Source organism: Lipophrys pholis, assembly GCF_963383615.2.
Source record: "Lipophrys pholis genome assembly, chromosome: 12".
NCBI lineage: Eukaryota > Metazoa > Chordata > Actinopteri > Blenniiformes > Blenniidae > Lipophrys > Lipophrys pholis.
The window spans coordinates 11,730,891-11,751,152 of NC_137641.1; the positions used below are offsets into that span (position 1 = coordinate 11,730,891).

Genomic DNA, 20,262 nt, shown 5'->3' on the forward strand with positions numbered 1-20,262 from the left:
TCATCATATTTAGGGTTCACTTGAAGCTGACAGAATAGACATAATGCCTGCGGACAAAGTCGGAGCAGAGAGAATTGTGTGAAGCAACTGGATTCATTTAGCAAGGCAGAGGGAGAGATAGAGGGACAGAGCAGACGTTTGTATAGCTCCGCAGACAGTCAAATTCTTTGGGGTTCAGTCTTTGTTCTTCTAGAATAACCAGTGACCCATTAAGCAGCTTTTTTATCTCCCCAACAGCTCTGATTGCCCGCCACTGAGAATAGAAATTAAGAGCTCCATTCACAAGACCTCGGAACCTGACTGTCATCCCTCCTGTCCTTGAAATCTACAATCACAGGACTCTACAGCAAACTAAAACTTTAGCTACGGAATATCAGACCTCCTCCTGGATGCCCCGAGGTTAGCCTTCAGGGTTACATGTTTATGGACGATACAGCAAGGCTGAGTTTAGTGTATCACTGTCAGATCAAGGGAATCAAAGTTATTTGGCCCATACATGATTCATCAGATCAAGTTGTAGCCTGATATATTGCTCACCTAATTAAAGAGTCTAAATTCATCAGTGGTGCGAAGGTAAGTAGAGTGGTATAGAAGAGGGATGGGTTGTATTAAGATTTTAAGAAGTCTGTCTATCATCAGTCCATCACTGAGTCATAGTAGCTGTAGTTTTAGTGACTTCAGCTATTGTTGTGTTTAACATTTCATCTTCCAGCTGCTTGTTAATTTCAAGCCAACAGAATAGATGCTATAGGGATGTTTTACGCCATCTTGTGGAACAGGTGGGTATTACAAAATGTAATAGGCTGGTTGGTGGGTTGTATGTCTTTGTACAAATTAGCACTCAACGTAAGAACATCCCTCAAACTACAGCGCCAACTACAAGATGGATGGAGTACTAACTTCATAGCATAATTACAGTAGTTTTTTTTTTTTTTTAAGGTTTTCTTTAAAAAAATAGAACACATCAATGTTTAATCTGGTTGTAGTTGATTGGAGGAAGACTTTTCCTCTGTCCTGTCAGGACGAAAGATGATAATAAAAAGTTTGAAAGAGCATGGAAGGTTTATGCGGTGCTGTCACACCGCATAAATTGTGCTCAATTACAAGTAAGGGTAGTTTGGTTTAAACGTGCATTGCCAGTAGCAGAGACGTGAGTCACTTTATACAGCACAGTTCAAATGTATAGATAAAACAGACATGTTGTCCTTTACTATAGTATTATATATTAATTAATTACATTAATTCAAGCATTTGTAATACACTTTTGGACCCTTGGTAAGAATAGTGCTTAGTACAGTTTAAAACTATGGTAGAAATGTTGCATTGAATGTGCTGAACGTATATCATTTCTGCATGATGTGGAGTAGATGGGACATATTCATTGCTGAGTAACAGTCGATTAAAAAAACAAACAAACAAACATGTTTATGCGTTGTTTTGTAATTTGGAAGTATGTTGCTATTTTGTGAAATAAAAAATGGAAAAATCACTATCACGCCTATCATTATATTTACTTTTAATTCTATTTCAATTTCTAGGTTAATCTGGCATTTAACAGTGTATTTATATATTAATACCAAATCTCTGACAAGGAACTAATTTAATTTCTTTATCTCGAATTAACACTTATGTTGTTATTATGTGCCTCATATGAAGATTTGTTGCTGCCGTCTCCCATCCTGTCGATAACGCGATTACTGAATATCCAATATGGTATGAGACCGCACAACATAACACATCTCTGATATGAAAAAGGAAATAAACAGAGCGAATCAATACAACACGACGCATCCCAAAGACTCCAAATGATACAAGCCAGCATGGAAGTACACTTCTCCTTTGGGGTTACGTTTATAACTCAATCCCCTAAAAAGGCTCAGCAGGGGATGCACTTCACGCAACAGCTGAGGACATTCAGCCAGTCAATGGCACTGGTGGCTCACAGCCAACAATCAGTCCACCATGACGTACATAATGCTGACTGGTTCGGGCAAATGCAGGAGAAAATCAGACAAAGGGAGAAAAAAAAGAAAAGAAAGAAAAAGTACAAAATAAAGCAACCAGCGATCTGTGCCAACAACTCACACAAATTCTGCTAATCGATGTCCCTGAAGGTTGCAAACAAAAAGCAAAATGTAAAACATTTCAATGCTGTATCAGATTGGATATAATGTGAAGACGCCACATAAAATAGTCCAATTGTCTTTTATTACATTTTACTGTACATGGTACTATGGGATAATAATTTATATTATGAGCTTATCATGCAATAGATTGTTTAACTGTTTAGTATTGTGTATTTCTTGATCAATACTGTCTTACTCAATACTTTAAAAAAAATCTTGATTGGATAGCACATGTATTTTTTTTCTTGCTGTGTAAAATCCTTCCCACAGAAGAAAGATGATAATTAGACGATAATTCATTTGTGACATAGGTACTTTTTTTACGTACCGTTAAATACATATTTATATTCTATATGGTACTCATATATACATGAATATCCCTACAGCTATTGTGTATATACAGTCACTCATATCACAAGCATATAATTAGTATCTAAAACAATGAGGAAACAGCAATTTACAGCATATTTAATCCTACCTCTTCTTACATAACATAACCTAACCTGTATGTATACAAATATGTATGTCTACTACTGTGTATATTATACTAATATAGATTACAAATAATTAATTACAATATAAACAAATAATTACAAAAAAACAATATATTACAATACTGTATGTACAGTATGTACAGTATGTACAGTATGTATGTATGTATGTATGTATGTATGTATGTATGTATGTATGTATGTATGTATGTATGTATGTATGTATGTATGTGTATATCCTGCATTTATGGATGAATTGAAATAAATTTTCTTTTTGTATACGTCTGTCTTTCTGTACCTTTGTGTTGACTTGTTTGGAATGAAGTAACAACAACAACAACAACAACAACAACAACAACAACTAATCAAAACCTACTTTTTAAATTCATCCTAAATCTTCGTTGTATTCGAGACGCTCTGTGATATACTGCATCTTGGTGGCATGGTAGTGCAGTGGTTCGCCTTATTGCATGACATTAAGAGGGTTTAGGTTTGAATCAGGGCCAATCTGTGTGGAGACTGCATATTTTCCCTATTTCTACTTAAGAACACAAACAATGGGGGTAAATTTAGATTTTATTTGGCCACTGGGCTAAACTCGCCGTGTGGTGACATAGTGATGGGCAACTGAGCTGGGCAGATAAATTGACTTAAATATGGATATAAACACGCGTCCACTGTGACGTCTGTTTGACTTGTGCAACCAACAGTATACAGTACATCTTGTTTGTAACTGTGAAACCACGAAAACCTAGAAATCCTCTACTGAATGTAACTAATGTTGATTTAAGAATATGCTGCAACTTGGCTCTTTCTCTGATTCTTTATGACAAAAAAAAATATAAACACACCCCTGTAGGAGTGAAACTCTGATGAGGACTCAGTGTTGGTGGCATCAGATCTCACACCGGATGAAATGATACCCCATTGAGTGACGTAAACACTCGTTGCTTCACTACTTGGCTAAACTATGAGGGAGCAACTCGGCCTAAGGTGGAGGCAGGGAGCCCAAAGGCTATTTCTTAAGATCTGAAGTGAATCCCTGCAATGCTTTAGTCAATTATTACACCTGCAGCTACAACACCATCTCTGCTTGTGTTGAGAATCAAACATGAGCCATGAGGTTTTTCTACGTGGACTACTGTAGATGATCGTAAAAATGAATGTAGAAGGTCATTTACTGGAAATACAAAGTTGCAAAAGGAGAAAATTTACATGTAAAAAATGTTGAAAAGAGTAAGACTGAAAAGAAAATCTGTGATAATTTACCACTTATATTGATATGAACTGTCCTCTAAACTGAATCCATTTCTAATTGGCAGCCTGTAAAAAGTTCTGCTTTAATAGGCACACAATATTCTTCGACGTAAAGTTTTATATGCAAAAATATGATTCTAAACATGACCATTAGACACATCGCATAATATATAAAAAAAACTCACATGCAGCCAGGTTTTATGTGTACGGTACATGTGATCAAATTCACCATTTCTATATCATAGTAAGTGATGACTCTTCAAAACAAAAAAATGCAGTTATGTTTCTACTATTATGAGAGAATAGGACAAGTGCATTGCGTGTATATAAGTGTAGAGGACATTGAAATATTGTCTACGTTTTCACAAATGACAAAAGTCTTTTACAAACAGTATTAAACTCTGTGTTTCACAATGACTTTTATTCACGTATTCTGTGCCTGCAAGATATTGAGGATGACTAATTTGGGAAACCCAGACGAAATGTGAATATGAACACGAACACTTATTAAAGGGTTCCGTCTTTCTGTTCTGTGGTCATTGTGGATAATACAATCCCTCCCTCGTCTCTTGAGTTTTCTGCTGTTCTGCTCATTAAAATATAGGTAGAAAACCCTTATATTTCATCCACGCTCAGTAGTCAATAAGACATCAGTTTTTTTTTCTGCCACAAATAAAAATAAGTGATTTCAGTGCTTCGTGATATTAGAATATTAGGAGAAAATGTGAAAAAGGACACTTTTTTTTAATGGGTTTAGTTTTCAGAAGAAGCTGCCCCTCTCGGTTTATATTTACTTGATCTTATTGGAATGTGGAATTTGGAGTATGTCAAATATAAATGCATTCACTTGTGTGGAGAAGATTTGTTGTTGCGCTGCTTGTCTGTTATGAGAACCTGTTTGTGGATTTTCTGGTTTGTTTATTGCCTCTGGATTCTGATCCCGTTGCCGTTTTCCTGCAATGATATTTTTTTCCTCCCCTATTTACTTTTTGGTATTGTACTTGCAATTTGTTATTGTATGCTCTGTTACAGACTGCATCAGTCTGGAGGAGCCGCGGCATAAACACGAGGACACGGCAAAGATGTGATGCAGCGTAAAGACGGCATTTAAAGACAAAACTTTAAATTGCTCTCCCAATAATCCTCTGTAAAATAAACAATAATAGCATCTTGTAGCATTGAGAGATTTACTTCTCTCAGTGATTCAGCTTTCTTCCCATATTCTTCGAGAGGGTGCAAGTGCACATTCACACACAGCTCCTGTTTCTTTTATTGACCAACAAAACACAGAAAGACGAAGAGAAAGTCAGTCCATGATCCCATAACCTTACCAGCGTCTCTTCAACAATCTCAACTATATATGTGAGTAGGAAATCAAATCGGAGTCTGTAATTAGTATTTGCTTTTTTTTTCTTCAGTCGGAAAATCTTTGTAATGCAGGACTTTATAAAGTTGAGAAATTCTTCATTTAATATTTTTTTTAAAGCGCCCCTGTAAAAGCTTTTTTTGTTCAAGTGCACCTGAAAGCAAGATTCACCGTTTGAAAGATGTTGTTCCCGTCCAACAACTCCAGATATTTCTCGAAAGTAAGGTTGTGAATGTGAAATGTCTTCCTTTGTCATCAAGGTTATCTGATTCTTTCTCAGACATTTCCCAACTAGCGTTTCCTTTCACGGAGGAGCCACTGGATAAACCGAAAACCCACGCAAACTTCATACAGGAAGGATGTCCTCTGGTTTGGAAGCAAAAGCGCTTCCCCTATATCATCATGTAGCATATCCCATCAACATCGCTTGAAATTTAGCCTGAGGGAAGCCATGTGATATTGCGGAAGAAAAAAAAAGACAAAAAAACAAAACAACAACAAACTCCCTAATTCCACTTTGCTAAAACTAAAATCAGGCAACAATGGAGGTTGAAGGGGATGGATTGTGTTAAAAGAAAGGTATTATAAATGATATTGACAAATTTAATTGATCAAACATGCAATGTCGCGAAAACCATGATTATAAATGAAATGATAATTGAAAACTTTATATGAAAAGTTCACAAAATATGTGAAAAACAGTAGAAAATCTCTATGATATGCCGTCTGGCATTAAGAGTTTATGGTTACGTATATGTGAATATAAAGTGATGTCTGCCATTGATGTTTAATGAAATGTTTTGATCCCTCCCCGAGGAACACATTAAAGTCATGCCATTAAAAGAACACACGTTCACGTTTTCCCTCCGACAGAAACACACACCCACAAAAGCGTTGAATGTCATGAAAAATTCACCTGCTTAATGATCCTTTTATTTTAGTCTGGGTAATCAGTCTGCATAAGCAGATTGCCGGGTGAGTGATAATTAATAGAAGCAATATGCTGCCTGTCAAAGCAAAAACAGCACTTCCAGACCTCCACTTATTTGATCTCACCGTGACTCCACCTCGCGCGACTCCTAATGGCCGGCGGAGCCATCAATCTGCGCAGCGGGGGTGAGCCGGCCTGCTAAATGTGTTGCTTCATTTCCAGTACTCAGCATCATCGTACACATTAGGAGACGACCTTAGCGGACCCCGGAATTAGGGTCCCGCCGAGAACAATGCACCGGGAGATGGGGGAAGGGAATTAGAACAGGCAATTACTCAGGCACGGTTTTGGTCTGATAAGGTTCATATTTCCTAAAGATGATTACGTAGCTCAACATTCTGCTTCAGCACCGACGCTCACAGAGTTTTTTTTTTTTTTACCTTCTGGGCCGACCTCACATCCTCTCACGGGATCACCAGGCCTGTGAAAAAGTTGCTCAGAACAACAATTTACAAATCGAATAGCTTTGAGGTAACAGAGCTGGCTGTTGTTTTACAAGCAGCTGGATATGGAGACGTGTGGATCCTGAAATAGGTTAAGCAGAGCCTCAGAGACCGGCTGATGAGGCTGGGGGAGAATGCGAGAGAGCAGCAAGGTGAGGCTGGCGGAGTGTGACGTGAAGAAATTAAGAGCTGTTTAATTACCTCCTTTCCCTCTCCTGCCTCTGCGCGCCAGCGTGGCAGCCTCGCCGTGGCGGGGAAGACAAACCCAACAGCTAAACAAAGCACTGAAATCCGGAGGTGAGCTGAACTTCACTCCAAAGCTGCAGGATGGGAGAGGATTTTAGCAGGTCTGTGGCTTTCTTTGGGGAGCTGATTAAAAGGCGTATTCAGAGCAGCTTTCTTTTTCGGAAGACTTAAAGGTTAAAAATAGCAGTCTGCTTTGCTTTACAGATGAAAAAAGTTTGATACACTAAGTGCAAATTTCACCCTTGAGGGGATTCATCACTGAGGAGGAAAGAAATATCCTTGACGATCTAACGAGTTTCAACGATTCACAGAATCGCTCCATATTTCCAAAATGAAGGCCATTTTACTGTAGTAACACACTGGTTAAAAACTCCTTTTCATAGTTCCTGAATTATTAATGGACGGTTAACCAACATCATTTTCACAATTAGCTTTTAAGGGCAAAGTCAATATTCTGCAGCTTAATGCTTATTACAGCCTGAATGAGTGTTAAGTGTTGCGATGTAGGCAGACGGAATAAATGAAAAGCGTGTGCTGCGTAGACGTGGCCACGCCTCTGACCTCTCCAGGCTTCCCCTGGCTACCATTAACCAGAGCTCCATCTACGCAGCTGTTGCCACTCACTCCAGCCGCAGCACTGGAACACACGCTGGGGCCACGCTACGCCGTCGTCTTGCTTGTCCCGCCACTGCAGCGGCTTGGTGGGAGGTCTAATTGGAGCAGATTGAGCTGCTGTCCTCCAGCATATGGTTCACAGCCCCGACAGCGCAAAACAAAGGAGTGAGATCCACGCAGGTCCTGGCCTCATCACAGACTCACCAGCTGGGTTAGACAGCCTCGCACACACACACAAACACACCCACCACCGCCTCCATCCTTCAGGCCCGAGGTCAAAACGCACTGCTGAATCTTCCCGCAGCCCTTTGTTGCGGACAGCATTTAGTAGTGTGAGCATGTTAACCAGATATCAGGGAGCGACACGCAGCAGAACAACAGACCGAACCGGTGCCGACCACAAATCCGTTTGATTTGTGATACAGATCGTGCTCCAAGATACACAAAATGATAATTTTGTTGCTGCATTCTCGCTAATAAGGACATTTATTCCATGAACGTTCTGATTATCTAATCTTGGGATAAAACGATAAACCGATGCAAATAAAGAAATCCAATTATGACCCAGATTCTCCATGAAATGTGATCCAGCTACTAAAAAAAAACCACCCCAGAAAAAAGCAGCACCTGTCTTTCACACACATCTACAACATCCCCACAGTGAAAGAAATGTCAGACTCGAGTGCGTACAGTTCTGTCTGACATTTATATACATATGCTTTGAAAGTGACTTATGAAATATACCAGTGGCACCGAAACCCCTCGCTTCTAATCTACCAAAGATCATGTGCACGCTGACAGCGAAGTGACGGGCTGATCCAACTGGGCCACGACTCCTTCAGGTTATTGGAACTTTGCAATATCTGAACCATACAAGCAAAGAGAGTGCATAATGTTCAGCTCCTAATGGGCAATAAAGATTAAAGAAACTTAATACTGCTTATATAAAGCAACATTAACAAAACACTTCAAGTGCAAATTACTTCAAAAGCACTTAGATTTTAGTGGTTATTACGGGCCTTAAATCAAAGTGAAGCTTTATATCATGGAATAATTATAATATTTTTAGGTAATGGAAATATATTAACTTTATTTAGTGCCATAAAAAAAGTTTTGTATGTATCAATACTGTTAGGGTCACATTATCTCTGTTCTCATTATGTGAAGACTTGAAGCATCTAGTAGTATGAGACATTTGTAGGTTGTGATGAAATAAGAGATTTCTTCTCTTTTTAATATGTTTCTCGTCTGGTTTCTCTCCATTATGTTGCTTCAACGGCAGATCATATGAAACATAAACTGTTTGTGTTGTAACAATAAGGTGCTGCAGTTTGGGAGACAGTCTGTATTTCAGACAAAAGCAAAGTCAGAAATAGATTTTCATGTTTCAGTATTTACTTGTGCAGACTGCTGATCTGATTGTACACTGGAGGAGAGCTCGAGGATGATTGAACATTTGCAACTTACCTCGAAGTGAAATAATGCCTGGGATGCAAACACACAGACATATTTACAGTTAGCAGCAACGGAATCTATGTACTGTCAAAGAATAAAAATACCAACATCTCCTGTTCAAACCTGTTATCACTGATAATATTAGTCTGACTGTATCCAACAACGCAATACACTCAATAACAGACTTATGATGGAGACATAAACCAATTCCAAGGTTTTCAAAATAACAAATTGGTCTGAATAACATGTGAAGAATTGTAAAAGATAACTCCTCCATCACAAGTAAATAAAACCAAAACCAACTGAAGTCTCCAGACAGGTGGACGGGGCCTTAAGGTGGAGCAGTTCTAACATTTCTCTTCGGGACATGTTGTTGCAGTGTTACAAATTAAATGAGTTTTTATCATTACATGTCCTTTCTACAGGACTACAACACAAAGAGCTGATCAGATCCACGATTCTCACACTGGATCTGACGTCATGCAACCACAGAAATGTTCATTTCTGGTCCTAATTCCACTTTCCGGGATCCAGCCACAGTATCCCCTTGCTATTTAATCAGATGATGGTTGTTTTTTTTTTTAACAGTATGGCCCGTTTTAAGCAAACTGTGGTATACCACAAAAAGTATGCCAGGATCATTGTTTACTTAAATGAAAACAGAATCCTGGAACAGCCACTAATAATAAAAAAAACTAAACAAAAGCACACACAAAAAAACTTCCCCTTCATTGTGTGTTTCTGCTTTTAAAGCTATTTGAAGATTCATAATGCAGATAGCAAAAAAAAAACAAAAAACATTCCCATATGGTTAATGTGGATGTTTACTTTCGGTTGGATTCAAAAACAGACGGTTAACACAATTTATGTAAAAAACCACTGCAAAGAGCTTGTGGCTCTAATAATTACTGTGCAAGTGCCGCAGTTGTGAGACCCTCATGAGTCACATTAATGGGAACTGCATCAGGTTAAATTTTATTTCTAGGAACCTGAGCTGCGACAATGCTCAGCATAACCTCTGATGTGGATGCACTAGGAAAAAGATAGAAGTTAGGTCTGCTTTATCTCACCAATACATCCCACTGCTCGTTGCACTTTCACCTGTTTATATTGGTCAGTTTGTATGGACTCGTCTAAAAGAGGAACGCACATCCACATTATTGCGATTCTAAATGTAGTTTTATGAAAAGACTAAACAAAAACAACTACAACATATAATAAAACGTGGCTCTTCTTCTGTGTAAATGTATTATTAGTCACTTAAGATGCTGTTGAGTGAAGCACAAAGATACTGCTCCTATCGCGACACAAATGCATGATGAAAAGAGGTTGGACACTTAAAAAAAAGCCAGAATAAAACATCACATAATATGTGAGTGTGCCGTGTCCATGCGGTGTGACCAGGTTGCTCCATGTAGAGCACAGCACAGCAAACTGTACACATGACCCCTGAAACGCACCGATGACGGCCATCATCTCGTATTGTCAGCGCGGCGGCATCATGGAATGCGGCTTGCGTTGGGATTTCTCCCAGTTTTGTTTCTAGTTTAAAAGAAAAAAAAGTTATTCATGTTCGATTGTGTCTCGAATTCATATTTCATCCAGGAAATATTTGATTTTTGGAGAGCCAAAGGCTGAGAGGAGAAGGAGGTGGAAGCAGGTATTGACTGCCAAGTTGTGTAATTCTGTTTCTCCTGGAAGGAAAGAGACATTGCCTGGAATTAGAAGAGGAGTAATAGCATCCTTACATATCACAAACTTCCGGCACCGTTTCATTTATTGGCTTTAGGGACTTGTAGCAGATGGTAGCGCATACAGAGAGGCAGTAACAATTACTCTTTCCCTGCTAATTTTCAGTCCTATAGTAACAAAAAAGACAAAACAAAGGCGTCAATAGCCCACAGGCAGCGGATATAATTATAAATATCAAAGTTATTTTTCTTTCTAACATACCTCCGGAACAAAAGATGGAACATAAGCCAACAATAGATTAACCTGATGCCTGTTATCTGTGTTTGAGTCGAAACTTTCCTCAAATCAACTCAAGAGCAAATTTAACCAAACACCGATGTGAGGGAGAATTTCATGGGAAATAGAGAGCTGCTGCGTGCAGAAAAGGAAACCAGCAACCAGCAGCACATTTCGAGAACTGGAGCCGATGCTGTGCCTAAAACCAAACCGACAGTTCAACAAAGCACAACGTCTTCCCAAAGCGATGAGCTCCAAGTGCAAGGGTGTGAAGATTGTCAGGGCTGGATTTTCTCTTTCTTGTTCCTCGGCCTTTACACAAATACTGTAACTCTGCCCCTTGAAACTGACTTTTACAATTTGTACCATTTACGGAGTGAGTGTGAGTGAGTGCATCCAAAACACACTCACCAAGAGTCTGAAGAGAGGCAGATGCACAATAGAGGAGTGTCGTGGGGAGCAAGTTCACGAGTAAGTGTAAATGTCGGTGTGTCTTATCTTTTCGGGTTTGCCCTGTGATGGACTGGCGACCTCTCCCGGGTATAATGTACCGTTGTGATCAGCTACGCGACCCTGAATTGGGTAAAGCAGTGTAGAAGACTAATGGAAAATCAGTGAGGCACAAAAACATTTGAGTCAAAAGGCTGTGGACTCCTGGACGACATAACTATATTTACTCCTATCGCAAAGGGCAAATGCTAGTATCATTTTAACATCACCACCCACCCTGTTCGAAGAGCAGATGCATTTGTGCACATCTGTGCACTCATGGGTGTGTTGGGTTATAAAATGAGATGCGGTCAGGCTCACTGACGATGCATTTCTATCGTGAGAAAACGAATGCACGACTGACCAGGAAAGCAACAAGCCCTTAAGTCAATGAAGCAATGTTTTCTGCTTATTTTAAGACTCAGAGTGCCTTCAAAGATGTATGGCTCACCACATGTACGTATATACTCTTGTTTGCGGGATACAACGGCTTTGCCAAGGCTAAACTAAACGATTTATTTATTTTATTATCGCTCAGATCCTTCAGAAATTACAATCTCATAACGTAAGTAAAAATGTACCTGACTGTTAAAGAGAAAGGTAGAGGATGCAGTGGTTGTTGTCTGTTGAACTGTCCGCCACAATCTTTGCTCAGAATGAATGAAAGCATTCTTTCCACACACCGACTATGGAAGTGAGCAAATATCATAATAATACATCTTCTATATAGCAGGGTTTATGCTGAGCATCCATCAAAATACAAATTCAGGTACTCACCCTCACTCATATTCACACACACAGATAATTTTAGACTCACCAATTAACTTTAACAATGTGGAACATTTTAGTTCAGGGGCCGCAGACAGCCCAGTTTCATCTTCACTGAACCGGACCGGTAAAATAGTGCCACAACAGCCTTTAAATTCAAACTTCAAAGTATTTCTTTGTTGTGGCGCAGAGTATACACAGTGAAAATGTCTAGATTTTTGCAAAATTAAACAATTACTACCAAAAATTACAACAAAAGCCACTTTCTATGAAACCTTTTGGTGCAAAACACAATGAAATGTAAAGAAATACGTCTCCTTTCGCTGTTGCTTTATGCACGTTTTTACAAACTCACTCTGACAGCATTGCTTTGAGGCAAGTTTGCTTGACACCCCAGGTATACTCAAGAGAAAATCCAACACCCGTGAGGTGGATAAAATTCATATAGAATTCACACAGTGCTAACTACTATACCGCCATGCGGGAGTGAGCAAATATCTCTAATTGTCAGACTTTGATTTAGAAAATATGTGTTTGTTCCATTCCCAAGGTCGAATCTGACAAGTAATGCTCAACTTTACACCTGTTATTACTCCACTTCGAAAGAATGTGAGAACGCTACAGCCAAATATTTATCACACAGTATCCACCTCTCTTCTTATCGCTTCCTCTATGTTCTGTCCATCCGTCTTTCAAAAAAAAAAAAAAAAAAACAAGGGACAAATGGAGGCAGTGAGTGAGCAGAGGAGAGAGGAAGGTCATTTTGGGTTCAGTCATCCGGATGAAAGGAAGACTAAAGAAGCCAGTCAGAGAAAAGGAGAGTTAATGATTTATGCTGTCATTCGTGTGACCGTGCCGAGACAGTCACTGCCTGATGATGCATTCAGTGGACTAGATCACTCCATCCGCTTATTCCATTTGGATGAGTGGACCTGTAATACTCCCCCAACTTTTCCCACTTGCCAAGTGCTCTCTACTTCCCTTCTTTAAAAAAACAAACAAACAAAAAAAAACAGACAATGAGTATGACGCTATAAGGGACAAAGCCTGATCATTTGTCTACATCCTGAGAAAAAGAAATGCCAGAGATCACACAACGAAAGACACAGCGAAGGCTCTGGACTTGATGCCCAATCACGGAGAGGCAGCAGTGCATTGAGAACACGAGTGAATGATAATGCGGGGAAGGCATACTGTACACTGTACCATGGATGCATGAAAGAATGAGGAAATGAATCAGCTGCGAGACCAAACCACTGTGCAACTTCTTTCCCGGGCTGTCGAAGAATGACGGATCCCTCTAATATAAGCTCATCTATTTTTGATTGGCAAAGTTGATTGAATTTCATTTAGAGCCGCTGTCACCATGTCCTCATTTCAAACTCATAGATCTCCCTCGGCGGGTAATCAAGCGCTTTGAAAACTGTTTGATGAGAGAAATTTGGCCAGATCATCCAGGAGAACATTGCATAAAGCAATATATTAGCCCACACAGCTCAAAGCACAAACTCCCTGACTGAACGCGTCTCAGCCTGAGCGGCGACGACAGCATTAACAGGCTTAACGATACAGTAAAACAGGTAATAATCAGTGTGGCAAACCGTTTTTGATAATGACTTCGATAATAAGGGTGTTCATTAAAATGACTACAAAGGAAAATCCAAAATGATGAACCGTCATTTGTAGTTTAGAGATAAACGATAGGACAACTGACACTCGTGCTTTCATGAGGAACAATGGCTAAGTTTAAAACCTTCATTTCCATTACAATTACAATGAAATATGCTCACAAATTGCACTTTGGAAACGAGTCCCAAATGTACCCGGGTCCCTTTTAGTGGATGGGTGTGATGGTGCAAATGGGACAAATAAAAGCGATCAGACGCCAAGTCACAGCCCGGAGAATAAAGTTGGATCAGAAGTTTGTGCTGAAAAGTGTATAACCAAACATTAAAGAAGCAGCAGCGACACATTTCTGAGTTGATTCGAAGCAACGCAGAAAAACTAAAAGTGACGCTGAACCTGTTAGAAAAGACTCCAAACTCTATTACTTCTCTTTCTTTTTCTTTTAGCGATGACAACCTTCAATTTGTCAAATGGCAAAATATTGAGGCACTTGGACTTTAGATTGTACTTCAAACAAATGAATAATTTCTAACGGGCACACACAGTGTTCAATAGCCTGATGAGGATAATACATAATATATTTCTTGTGGTTTAAATCTTCAGTTTGTTGCGTTTCCCATCATTATTGAGCCGGACATTTTGGAAAAAGTAATTATAGGCCTGTCTCATGTAAATGCCCGTTCTTAATATAGGCAGCATAAGAAAGAGTCTGGCAGGAGAAAGTAATTAATAAGAGGCTTAATTTGTCTGATTAAAGGGAATGGATTTAATCATTAACTAATACATTTTGTAATAAAAGTGTTATTTCAATGCAAGAATTTGGCTAATTTGTGGGAATCGTTTACCTCCAAGTGATGAAGAAATAAATAAAACAGCAATGACAGTAATTTAAATAAATAGAAATTTAACAAGACATACTTTTGCGATTTTTAAGTAAAAGTCGTGGATGAATTTGTTGAACTAAGTGTCTGTTTTCCAACTGATTGTTTTCACTATTGGCAAAACCCATTTCTCTATGAAGCTCGAAATGCAGTTGGTAAAATGCTGTGCTTTATTCTGCGCCGCCGGCACCAAATGGATTTTAAATACATGTAAAAACACACAAAAACACTGCAAATTGCAGCTTTTTTCTGACCTGGAGATCTGAAGGTCCAGGCCTCGTCGTCATCAAAGTGCGTATCGCCAGCTGTGAACCTCTCTCCGGGGAAAAAAGCATGCGCCACCGTTCCCCCCGGCCCGTCGAAGGGGTAGCCGTCGTCGTGGTCGGCCTTTGTGAAGTCGATTTGGATGTCCGCGTCGTTGCCTGCCACCTCGTGGAAGTTCAGGGGCGCGATGTCGCTCCAGACCTTCAAGGCGTAGTACATCAGGGCTCGAACAGTGTCCCTGCCGAGTAAGGCCGAATCCTTGGGGAAGGTCCTCACCCTGAGAGAGGCGAAACGGCACAATGATTACACTCGAGACAGACGACTGAGATGGGAGGGAGGGGAAAAGAAGAAGAGGAGGCAGTTGAGAGGAGCTTATGAGTCGAGGTGAGTTGATGGGGAAGGAGGACGGACGACTTGACAGGAGAACAAAGTGAAAGATACAACGGAGCTCAGCCACGTGAAAGGACAGGCTTGTGTGGAGAAAAGAACAAGGAGGACGAGGAGAAAGGAAACATGAAAGGAGGGGAAAGACAATCCGAAAGCAAAAAGGGGTATTTGAAGAGTGTAAGTGTGACACATCAGAGATTAACATGAAGGGTTCCATTTTTTGCAACTGTGCAACAACCAGTACAAGCAGCGCTCTGTCGGTTTGGTGTCCCGAAATCTGCTTTGTGCATCAGCAACGGTGAGTCTGAACAACGCTGAGGTGGAAGAAACGGGTTCATTCAAATGTAACGTCAAGCTGTTGGTGAGAGCCGCACGCAGCTGTGACACAATATCCTTGAAAATGGAAATAGGCCATTCCAGCTAATCACTCCCCGGGCCAATAAATGCATTCAAATTGGGGGTTAAAAAAAAAACGTGTTCATTGTGTACAATTGGCAGAGCCGTTGGCATCGATCTGATACTATATGTGGCTCGTACAGAATCTATTGTCTGCAGCTGTATTACAGTGTCAGCTCATTAAATCCCAGCAGTCATCTGAGAGCAGCAGGACACAACTATTGACGAATCTGTAGCCTCTGATTTGAGAAGTGACACACCAGTGTGCAGCGCCATTATGCACAACCACCCATTGTGTTAAAATCTATTACATTCCCCACAACAGACACAAGGGTTCCAGAGTATCTCCTCGATCAATACTAAACCAACAAGATGGGTCCAAAAATGTTATTATGAATTACGAGGATGACTTCAGATTACAGTCCATAATGAGCAGTGTTAGGAATAATGTGTTATAACAATATATCAAATTACCGCAATGCTACTTTATTTGTAGAGCTGCTGTCTCTCTCTCTGGACATTATGTTGTTTTAAGAGACACGATTTCACTAAACTCCTGTTTACTCAAAGAAGCCGCTCGATGTTGTCGGAACTTTTTCTTTTGTTGTTGCTTTAGTTCATTGATCCATTTATTTCAAGCATATCCAGATAGCACATTTTCTTTCAATTAAAGTGAAGTTGATGAAAAATTCAGTCATCAGACTCCCACAGCATTGTTGATCAGTCCTGCATTATGATTATTATTATTATTTTTTTTTAACTTTCACCAATTCAAAATGAAAGCAGCTGAAATCAATGCAAGTCATATAAACAACGTCGTGACTAGACGTCTGCAATAAGATAGGGCCTGCAGATGGAAGAAAAGGATGGGAAATTGAAAAAAAGAGAACATGCTGAAAATGTGAAAAAGGATACGATGAGGGGTTTTTATTTTGTGTGCAGCAGGCGGGATCAGCATGGAGATAGCTCTTACAGAAACGCACAAAAGCGTAAAGGTCAACTCGACAATGTCTGCCAACTGGGAAAGACCTGCTGCGCGCACACACACACACACACACACACACACACACACACACACACACACACACACACACACACACACACACACACACACACACACACACACACACACACACACACACACACACACGCACACACACGCACACACACGCACACACAAAAATAATCTGGTTTGCATATTCTCCGAGATGCCATCAATTTTTGTATTTCATGCTCAGGTGCTCCTGCAGCTCACGTACACTGATAATAAGTTGAGAATACAATGTGCATTTTAAGAGATTATGGCATCAGCTTTCTGAAACGACTCACAAGCTTCTTACAGACTTTCCCATTTCCCCCTCTTTCTTATTTTGTTTTTGTCCATTTTCACATCATCTTCTCATCTCTCAAGCTATTTCCTTTCAGACAGCTACAGTAAAAAAAAAAAAAAAAACGGGACAACAATAAACAGAAAGGCTTTGGGACCTCATGCTAAGTTTCTCTGCTTCCTCTCTTTTCAACCCCCCCCCACCCACCCTCCTTCACCATGGCACTTGTTCACTCCCTTTCTTCCCTATCCATCCATCCATCCATCAGTCTTCTCCTGCACTGGCTTGTCTGCTTCTGCACAATGCACTCGCTTTCTTTCTCCCCACAAGAGCACTTTGTCTAAATACAAGAAGCAATTTGGCCGTTGCATGCCGCTCTTGGAAATTTAATCAGTAAGTGATACTGACAGAGAGCATCGGCAGAGTGGGCGCTGCCTCATCTCACCACTACAATCAGCCCACAGACTTTTGCAGAGATGGTTGAAAATGAATTGAGTGGGTTTCTGAAAGTACAAAAAAAAAAAAAAAAAAAAAGCCTTTACTTCAAAATATATACTGTATATGTCTACTGCGTCAGGAACAGACAGCTTATTTAAAGTTGTACTTGAGAAATGTAAGTAACGGTAATGAATGTAAGATTTAAGGCGTGGTCCATTCACAAGCACAGTGTTGTACTAGCATTCTTCATGTTCATGTAAGACGGTCCTTCTGTGTGGAGTTTGCTCGTTCTCCTGGTTTCTTCCCACGGTCCATAAAAACATGCATTTGAGGTTAATTGGTGACTTTAAAATTGCACCTTGTTTTTAATGCCACTGTGTCTCTCTGCATTCTCCCTGTGATGAACTGGGAAACACAATTAAAGTCACAGTAACAACGAGAGTGAAGAAAAATCTGAATATAAAATGGGATTTTAAAATGTACAACCTGATAATATGGTAAATGCAGCCTCCGCCCTGCATAGAACCATAAAATCTGCATCGTGCGCCACGTCTCAGAAATCAGCTACATTTTGCTGTAAATGTTCACATATAATGGGCACTTAAGGTTTTACTAGTCGTCCATCATGAAGGAGTGCACTGGGAGGCACAGTGCATTATGGGACAGTTAACACCTCTGATCATAACCTTTATGGTCATTGCATTAAAAGAGAAAACATCACCATCAAATGAGAGTTACTTCTTCTGCTCTCATATAATAACAATAATATTAATAGCAATGATAATAAAACACTCTCAGGTTACTTCAGGGCTCTGCAATATTTACGACCAAAAGAGCTGCAATACCCCCCCCCCCCCCCCCCTTGTCACCACATTACATTTTTCTTGACCCAGAAAAACAAATTAAGCTTTCAAATTGATGATAATGCAGCTCATAAAGAAAAACAATTAAGAACTGCTCACATTTTATTAAAATTTTTACTTGTTTCATCTGTTTAATTATCTCAATATGACAATTTGACTTTTAAATTATCTTCAATTAAACCAGCATTGTTGGCAATTACAGCAAAACTCTCCTCTTTCATCAAATACTGCATGGATTCAAAAGTCAGATTAGTTCTAGATAACAGTGTTATTTATTTATTTATTTAACTGTGTTTTTTTTGTAAATGCTACAAGTCGCCACTACAGTGTGGCTCCATAACGACAGGTTACAGACCCCTGGGCTTTTTTAATTAATGTTTTATTTAATGTAAAGTAGAACAACAGTGCTGCTATAAATTATGCCTCCTAAAAGTGAATCATGTTTAAAGTTAACTGTACGTTTCATTTTTGTGCTGTAGTTTGTGTATTTTGGTAAAAACCTGATAAAGTGGAAGTGGATGAACTTACAACTAACCTCAAAGCTGAACCTTAAGCAAAACTGAAACCGTATCATTTGATAAGGCAGAATTGATGGTGAAACTGTTATGCAGGTTCTTGTCGGATCATATATGTGCCTAATAAAGACTTCAGCAAGAAGTCCGTTTTGACAGCCAAAATTAACCCACAACGACCTTGATTGGTTGTCGCCAAAATCAGTACTTTTCATAATACATAAGCGAAAATATACAAGCTTCCTCAAGATTTGCAGCGATTGAAAGTGAAGACATAAAAAGAAAAACCTCAATACTGATGTAAATTGCCAGTGACTACCCGAAGACAAGGCACGGCAAGCCCAACGTGCATCGATTGATTTCCACAAGCACAAATATAAGTGAGGTCCAAAAAACTAACTTCATAAACTGAGAGTGACTGTAAGAAATGCTCTGGAGAGCAGAAAGTCTTCCATTTACCTGCACAAAAACAAATACAAGAAATGACCATCTGTCAAATCCAAGCACATTGTTTGTTTATACCACCTAAATGTCTGAGGTAACAAAAGTGAGAGAGAGAGAGAAAGAGACAGAGACATCTCAGGGTGAGCTGACGGATGGAGAGAATGAATGAAATGTGCAGTAAGCAACCAGGACTGTTAAGCCACGTTCGGCGAGTTGAAGGTGAGTGCTTTTAGAGTGAGCTGAACTTCAGCTGAGCTTTGACTTTTCAATATATCTCGGATAAACTGGCTTATAAATTAAATTCTGCCTTACTCATGGGATGGCATGCTGCTTTCTCTGTTTGATTGGTGTTTTCACTCCACTTTAAAATAATATTTTTCTCCAGCACATATTTGTAAGCTGGGTTTTAGAAAATAAGAGTCTATTGATGTACAAAGCCTTTCATCAAAGTGAAGACATTACGTGATGTTTTCTGTAGGAAAAAAAAAAAAAAAAAAAAAAAAAGGCCAACTGGTAATGCCTGCAGACGATGTGTGTTTAATACCTCCAGTCAGAAGTGGCAAATAACATAGTATTTGTACTTCACCGTGGTATTCTAGTCAGTTTTTCAGGGATCTGATCTCCTTTTTTTTTTACATCTTCTTTTGACTTCAAGTCCCCATATTTAAACAGAAATATGCATATTTTCTACATTTCACATTCTTCAAACTAACTCTTTAGTTGTTTTGGTATTTCTGAATGAAGGTTAAGAGAAAGGATTAACAGTTTTTGATACTACAGGTGATGAATTTCAGTGATTAAGTTGCATTAATAATGGTTGAAAGCCAAGACTTCCTGAAGTAAATAAATAAAATAATAAATGAGTGAATGGATGGATGGGTGGATGGAATGAATATGAAATGGCATTC

At 39.4% G+C, this 20,262-nt stretch overlaps 1 protein-coding gene across 1 annotated transcript in view; it reads right to left on the minus strand.

The window, feature by feature from the left end:
* LOC308118318 (matrix metalloproteinase-17-like) overlaps positions 1 to 20,262 on the minus strand; it is an 85,902-nt gene that overhangs the window by 19,246 nt on the left and 46,394 nt on the right. Inside the window, exon 4 of the mRNA XM_080477671.1 lies at positions 14,977 to 15,263. Coding sequence (XP_080333797.1) covers positions 14,977 to 15,263 — 287 coding nt within the window. The remainder of the gene's footprint in view (positions 1 to 14,976; positions 15,264 to 20,262) is intronic.